The sequence below is a fragment of the Amblyomma maculatum genome, chromosome 2, assembly GCF_055883805.1.
Source record: "Amblyomma maculatum isolate TAMU_Amacu chromosome 2, ASM5588380v1, whole genome shotgun sequence".
Lineage (NCBI taxonomy): Eukaryota > Metazoa > Arthropoda > Arachnida > Ixodida > Ixodidae > Amblyomma > Amblyomma maculatum.
In genome coordinates this window covers 157,056,584-157,064,528 of record NC_139345.1, presented here as the reverse complement: position 1 = coordinate 157,064,528, position 7,945 = coordinate 157,056,584, and the positions used below count along the sequence as shown (strand labels likewise).

Here is a 7,945-nt window from a genome sequence, read left to right as displayed (position 1 = left end):
GGAGTGGCACTGATTGCAGTGTAGAGCGTTTAGATATATAAAGATAAAAAACCGGTGAAAAATAAAAAGTTGTCTGTAATTGCATATGCACGTCTCGTTCGAATTATTTGCCTCAATCAATCGAAAAGGTGAAACAGCTGATGAGCTGGGCACAAATTTCGCATTAGGAAGTAATGTAACGGCCGGTAATTCTTTTATAGTCTATGTCACAAGGAAAACGAGGCATATGACAAATGACTCTAAGGCATTAGAACGAAACAGAATACAACACTCATAAATGAAGTTTTGCAAGCAGCAAAAACAATATCAAAAATAAAACATGCAAATGCTTTCTACATTTTATTCTGTTAAGGTACACAACAACAACTTTTTACGAGGCTTTTCAACCATACATTTTGCTCTAATACTAGCAAAGACATGCATAGTTAAAGACATCAAGCACTGAGTGTATATTCAGGGATTTCAATGCCGAATTCAGCAACGCAATAATTTAATATGGTTTGAAAGCAAATTCATAATCAACAAATTCGATGAATTTCTGATGTGGCAGAATTTGGCAGTGCTACAAAGGAAGTTTCGTTGACAAGAAAACGGTGAAAACTGTAAAGGTGACTGCAGATTTTGAAAAGCTAGCCATTTCAATTAGTTTCGGAAGAAAGAAATTCGTCTGAGATTTTTCACCTGTATTTTCCACGCCCGACTGATGACGATGCACTTCTACTGAAATTAAAACTAATGCTACTTTCTCTAAAAATATCATTGCCAGCTGAGTCTTCTTTCTGTTTCTCTACTTAAAGCTGTTTTTTTTTTTTCATGCTTTCCTGGTCTAGATTAATAGAATATTCCAGTGAATCCGCAAGCATTAGCGTCAGTTTAATGCGTATGCGACATTCATAACTGTTCCCCTCAAGTCAGTTTCTCAGCAATATGCCCATGTGCAGGTATGTAGAACGAGCTGATCCGACAAGCGTTTTTTTTTTTTTCATAGATGTAAACTATCTGTAAAGCTACACTCAATTTTCGCAGTCACTAGCCATCAATTTTTGCAACCAATTATTTTTATTTTCAAAAGGCGCATGCGCCTTTCGTGTGTTTACATGCGTAGAAGATATTAACTTGATTCCCATAATGACACCATGCATTGCTGTCGAGCGTTGCTAAGCGCATCGAACAGTTTGCCTTGTGTCTGTTTCCCACAGCAGTCTATCGGAAAGTGCAACTGATAAACGACAACTTAAAGGCTTATGCAGGGGCCTAATACGAAAGCAGAATGCATTTTATTAGTGCCGTTCTAAATGCGAACAGAGTACGTACGCAAGCGAATATTCAAAAGAGCGACCGTACGTCCTTGTCGCCATAAAACCGCAGCCATAGCTCGTGAATCATCTCCACAATAGAGCGTCGCGTTGTAGTGGTAAGTTCATGGAGCGGTTCTTCCGGCCAGCACCGACGACGGCGAAGGGCCTGCGCCAGACCCCGAGAAGGTGCAGGTCGTCGGTAGCGTTCTCGTAGTCGCGTCGAGGCTCGAACGTGGGCTGAGGTAGCGCGGGTTCGGTGTAGTCGGCTACGATGGAGTCGGTCTGGTCTGCGCGCATCTCAGCGAAGCGCCGAGGCACCTGCGACAGATGTCGGTAGAGCAACCAGGAGGCCAGTCCCAGGGAGCACGACAGCGCCGCAGATACCACGAACACGCGTCCGAGTGAGAGGCGATGGTGCTGTGAGCCTGTGCATCGGAAAGCAACTGAACATTATTCGGCCTCAAGCGGTTTCTCGAGCACAAATTAAAGGTCCCCCTTCATAATCCCGCTGGGTTTGCCTCTTCCAGAAGAAGCTAAGAATCTTCTAGATCTCGTTCCTAAGTTCACCTATAAAACAAAGAAACCGAGTCATGAACGGTTTTTCATGGTACGTCTATGTAGCTATAAGTAGTTAGCTACAGACTCGGCAAGAGTAGCTCTTGCCTCATCGACAGCGCCGATGTTCTGAATAGCTGTAGACTTAACCCTTATGCAATTCCCCGAAACCCTCAGGGGCTTTCTGCTGAAACACTGTTTCTGTGTCAAACCAGCTCATAGGTAATGTGACTTCTGCTAGTATGAGCTCAACTTCAAAGCCATAATGCTATCTCTGATGCCTTTATGTTTCACGGCAATATGGACCTCTCAGCGTAAGCCCGAAACAAGGTAAATGTGTGGGCTTGCTGACCAAAGAGATTGAACATAGCCTTGAGAACGACGTGGAAGTATTCTTAGCGCAAAAAGACCCAAGAGTGGCATTTCGAAGCGTGGAACGTAGAAAAAGTGCGGTTAAATGTTTTACTGAGAAAACCTACACGTGCTTACCATATACGACCTGTTTCTGGCTAACAACTCTGAACAAGAGCTATATTCTGCTATGTTTCAACTCGATACGAGCCTCCACGCTTTCTGAAGTGATGCCAGCGATCTGTATTACCCGCTGCTGACTGCTTGTCTGCTAGAAAATGTTGAAGATAGAATTGAACGCTTCGGAGTTGTAGCGCTCCAAACTTGCCCAAGATCTCCTCGGGCGACTTTTTAGAACGGCTTCAATTTAATGAGGAAAACATACATTTATTAATATTGTTCAATGACAAGCCCTACCTACAAAACGAATGGGCCAGCATAAGTTTTGTTTATTGTCTGTTCATAGCGAACACTTTTTAACACATATTGGCGAAACACACCTGCGTAACTTTGAGAGTTCAAAGGTTGTTTGAGATTTTCTTATGTATTGAATTTTGTTTTGGTATTCATTGGTGGCGATCAGAACCACCTTCAGTATGAAGGTAGCCAAATTTTAATAGCATTTCAATCACTTCAGTTCATACCACTCTTCGGGAACTGTCATGTCAAGGGAGGATGCTATGTCTAGAAGTTACTTAAAACCATCATTTTTAGTGTTATAAACATCGCGTCTGTAAGCGCCTCTTAGCATTTCACTCCGCCGAATTTAAGTGAGTCAAGCGAGGATTAGCGGCATTTTTCTTTAAAATTGCCTTAGCAAAATTTTACCTCTATTGCAGACTCCGAAGATATTTCAGCCAAGTAAAGCTTTTTCTCCAAGCAGGCTACTCTGTCACACCAGACAATAATTCTTAAGAGCATTTGCGCTCTTTAGAAGAAAGAACGCCACATAACTGATGATAATATAAGGGGGATTGCGAAGCTTTACGCCTTATGTGAGACACCTTTCCACACAATGTAAAAAAAAAAAAAGAACTGCGAGAAAAACCGAACCAAAGTTGTGTTCACCGCACCCCAGACAATTAATGAACTTTTGCCAACCGATGACATTTAGCGGGTCATTGAAACATGCGGTATAAAACACCAAACAGAGCAAACTGAGGATGAACATTCTGTTTTTTGTTCCTTTCCGCTGTCTTTCTGCTAGTATGTAGGACAGGTATCAAAAACCACTACTACCATCTGCACGAGCGCAATAATCCGAAACAATACATCCAAGACTTTCTACGCCATCACCTGCAGGACGCGCGTGACTGTTTCTCTTCCTAAATCAGCGCTGCAGCATTCGAAGCCGTCGATCTCAGTTTGTGCTACATATGCTGCACATGTGCGTATACCTTACATGTTTTGGTTAAAAATAAGTGACTCAAACATGCATATATGAGGAGGTCTAAACATAAACGAATTCCAGGAGCGCACTTAAGTCTGATTTGTTGAAGTAATGCGAAAACGTTTATATTACTATCGCCACTATCAATATCTTCTACCAGCCCCTATTTCCTCAATGAACATGAACTGTCTGCGGACGGAGACTACGAAGATTAAATGACGAAACGGCGCTTGAAAAAGAACTTCAAGACGATGAGGCTCACTGCAGTGCTGCACGGAAGTGTTTTGCAGTTGGCGCTTGATGAATACGACGATGTTTTCTGCACAGCGCGAGAGTGTGTTGCAGTTTTACACGATTCGTGACCGGTTGCGGCGATAGCATAATGCTCTCACGCCTGGGCCAATGAAGCTTATGTGCACGGGGGGTGGTTCGACGTCTCACGGTGACACGTTATTTTTTTGCATATGTCAGTGCGAAGGAAGTGTTCTGGTCACACTTTGTGGTAACAGAAAGCATGAGGCGAGAATTGCTTTCACGTTAAGGCATCAATCATCGAAGTAACTCTGACTATGCATCGCAAAGTTTAATACCAAGAAACATTCAATTTCATATTATGGATTCAGATTCTTCCACAAGCATTCTTGGTACTGTTGTCATTATAATTCTTAACGACGAAGACAACGATCTTGCGATCTTCACCGAATAAATCAGCTGTAAGTAGACCTCATCCTAATCTATCTGTATGCCAGTGTTGAACACAGCGGCAGCGAAAATTGTGATTATGTACCATCTAGCTGGATCCGCCACCTATCGAATATGTATAGAGGACAACATGCATACAAGACAATAACCACACAGCTCGCAGTCTCGATGTGCTGCTTTTTACAAAAACATTTCTAATTCTAAAACCTTCATGGCATACGCAAGCTACCCCGCAGCACATAATATTCGTGTGGTAAAAATTGCAGCAGTACTCCTAGGTTGTATATTAACTGTACTCAGCGGACATAGGCTTATTTAATCAACAGCGGTAGACATATAGACATTTGATCGAACTTGTGGCCCCCTCGCTGCAGCTCTGAAAGCACCTACACATTATGCGTTCACACTGCGATTTTAAGTTTAGATTTCGGTTCAAAGCCTTGCCGCTGTGTTATGCAAATGCTAGGTCGCGGCGCAGTTCATTAGTGTAGGCCCACCATATCATGCTTCTACCGCGCAGGTTAGAGCAAAGGCTCTGGGCGTATAGTGTTCTCGTCTTGAGTCTGAAATATAGTCTTTTGCCTGCTTTTAGAGCTCGAAAAGTGCGATATTATGGTGGACCGCGCTAAACATTTTACGGACGAGAAACGAAAACACAGCAGAGTATGGTTGCATTTTCATAGGATGTACACGGCTCGATTTTGAACTACAGGTTCACCTGCCCCAAGTCGTCGAAATCAATCTGCCAAGTTATCTGCTACCACGCGATATTGCATCATGTACATTTTGTTAGAAACATTTCCTCAATTTTTCCTTCATTTGCGCCTTCATTTCGTACATCAAGTGTGTACACAATACGCACTGAAAAAGACTGATGCGAATCTGTTCTCCTGTTGGCAGTCATTATACTGGAAATGTGTATTTATAGATACGTTTCCAAACTTTTTAGAGCGCAGCTCTTTGGCGTCCGTTCCTGGGTTTCGCGTCGGCGTCGGCGTCGTCGTCGGCCTCGTAACCAGCTCCGCCCCCCTTTCATCCCCCCAGCGCTAGCAGCGACCGACTGATACCGCTGGATGCCGCTGACGCCGCTAGATAGTCAAGATAACGTGACTGCATAGAACACCGTCGCCGCCATGCAGAAAGAGGAGGGGAGGGTCCCCCCCCCCCCTGTTCCTGTGTGGCGGATAGGGTGCTCTTCAGTTGCCGACGCACCGGTTATTTCACGTAGGCCCCGGCACGTCGACGAATACGTGACCACCTTCCCACGGCTAGACCTGGTTCTTGGCGCTGCGGAAGCGAGGGTATCATATTGTTTGCGTCGGCATCGGCGGCGTTTTCCCTGAAACCAACTCCGCAGCTGGGGTTGACTCACTATCGGCGTCAGCAGCATCAGTCAGTCGGTGCTATCTCTTCCCTCCTCCCTTTATCGCGTTGTCCGCTTGCTGCGCGCGCTTCTGCCCCCATCGTTTGCCTCTGGGTGTACACGCCGCCCCCCTCCCCCCTCTTCCTGCGAGTCTCCGGTTGCCAAAGCGCCGGCTGAAACTCAGTTCCTTTCTTCGCTCCTCCTCCAATGCAACCCCTGTGCGGTGGCAATCAGAGAGCCAGATCGGTGGCGGTGGATCTGTATATGCGCACCGCCCGAGCCGAAATTGCCGCTGCCGTTCGCTACTGCAAAATTATCTGCCAGATCTTTCTGAGCCATGAGCGAGACGACCGGTGGAAGTCCTCCGTCTGCTGCTGCTGCTAAACGAGCTGCCAGAGAAAAAAATTCTGTGATAGCGCATACATGTGTTGCTCGATTTCTTTGCCTCAATCTATCGAAAAGGTGAAACAGATTATTTGCTGCGCTCAAATTTCGCATTAGGAAGTAACGTAATCGTCGGTAATTTTTTTTTCAGCTTAATACATGGGGCAGCATTTTTCAACACCATTGAGTATGCTCGACACAGACTCATTCATAAAACATCTAGGTAATGTTCAAACGTTTTCTCAGAACAGAAGTTGAAAAGTGTACAAAACGCCTTACCTACTTCGTGGTAAGTACGATCCTCGATTGAGCAAATGATTATGCAATGTGAGAATCCACCTCCCAGTGCAGAAAGAACGCGTGCATTCATTCACGATCAATTCACGCCGTGTAGTTGCGCTTTAAGTCTCTCGAATTACCTCAGCTGCGTTCAAAGCCCTTGGCAATAACAACACCCAGATATCAACAATTAAGTTACAGCCAACCCTTGGCATTGTGAACTGGCTACGTAGTAGTAATCATTAAGGCAAATAAATTTAGCCGCCAACCTTTCGTATGCCTTGCAACCCAAAACCCAAAAAGATGCTCAGTTCTTGGTGCATGGAACCAGCCGGGCGCCGCGTTTAATGAAGGCTTGCACTGCGACCGGATAGAAAAATTGTCTCTACGCAACTAAATTTTTTTTCACAGTAGCAGAGAAGGTTTGTGTTTTCTTTGTTCGCAAGCTAGAGAAATGCTGACCTTGTTGAGATGCACTGCGGAAGGCCTCGTTTTGATGGTAGCGAGGATCAGGTTCCAAGATCTCCTGGACCGCGGTGGCGGGCGGAAGTCGGCGAAACACAATAGGCCGGAGTGAACAAGCCCCGACGCCCGAGAGTGGACGGGACACAACAGGCATGGGCGTCACCGCCAAATCGTAGAGGCCAGCATCCACTCCCTGCAGCCAGGGCTCGGGGTACGACGGTGCGTCGCCAGTTTCGTGGATGACGTCAGTGGCTGCAGCTCCAGGCTCTGTCGGTGGATCCTGTTCGGGCCCGTTGCTGTACTCGCCGCTGCTCTCCTCGATGTGGGTAAACGCTTTTTCTTGGTCGTCCTCGGCGGCTGCCATTGCCTGTCTTCGCCTTCTTCTACTTCTTCTCTTTCAGATTAGAGTGATTAGCATCCACCTTTGTCAAGACGTTTGGGATGATCATGTCATCATCATCGATATCTGATTTATATCCTGCCACTAAACGTGTCATCAGAGGCGCTTTGTGAATTATGTTAAATAAGGAACCACTGTTCGAACTTCCCTTTCGTCTATTTCCCCTTCTGACGCTCATTTACGGGCGGCGTCTGTGGTGTTATGGTTACACGATACGATTGAACCGGCTGAATTTTATTTTGCCTCATGTGGTCAGCCCTCAAATTCATCTTGGTGGAATCCTGACTGCACTTGTGCTTATTGGTGTCGAAAAGCTGCATGGAAGAGTCTGCGCTATAATCAGACCCCCTCTTACAATACAAGTTTCATGCTGCCCTTTTTAAGCTTGCTGTGTCATCAGCCAAGCAAAGGTAAAAGTGATTTACATTCTTATTTATCTGATAATAAACACCAGAGTGCACTATTTCGTTTCCTGCGCCGTGCTAAATCTCCGCAGCAAATAGTGTGGTCTTCATCTGTGGTACTGAGCCCTAGCGAGGTGACTGATGTATTGGATATTGTTGGTGGCGATCTAGAAATTCGCTTTTTGTCACCGTGCCCAAGGCCGCTCGCAATCCCGGTCGCTGCGACAGATTTTTTCCGAGGTGATTATGTCGGAAGGCAACTGTAATTTCAAAATTAACAGCTTCAGCTCCAGTCCCTGTTGGTATTACTGCTGGTATGTTGAAGATTCTTTTCGAGATTTCTTCACAGGAATT

General features: G+C 45.4%; 1 protein-coding gene across 1 annotated transcript; it reads right to left on the bottom strand.

Moving 5' to 3' along the window:
• Window positions 1–1,382: 1,382 nt before the first annotated feature.
• LOC146200254 (uncharacterized) lies at window positions 1,383–7,151 on the bottom strand. Its single transcript, XM_084592310.1, has 2 exons — window positions 6,785–7,151; window positions 1,383–1,723 (listed from the first exon to the last, which is right to left on the bottom strand). Exons 1-2 carry the CDS (start codon window positions 7,149–7,151, stop codon window positions 1,383–1,385), a joined length of 708 nt encoding a protein of 235 aa, XP_084448436.1.
• Window positions 7,152–7,945: the final 794 nt, after the last annotated feature.

What these genes read in the sequence shown, in the direction of transcription:
- LOC146200254 (XM_084592310.1), bottom strand. Translation starts at nt 7,151, where the DNA reads ATGGCAGCCGCCGAGGACGACCAAGAAAAAGCGTTTACCCACATCGAG. An exon ending in CCGCAGTGCATCTCAACAAG is followed by an intron (nt 1,724 to 6,784) that starts GTCAGCATTTCT and finishes TCCGATGCACAG; the next exon opens with GCTCACAGCACCATCGCCTC.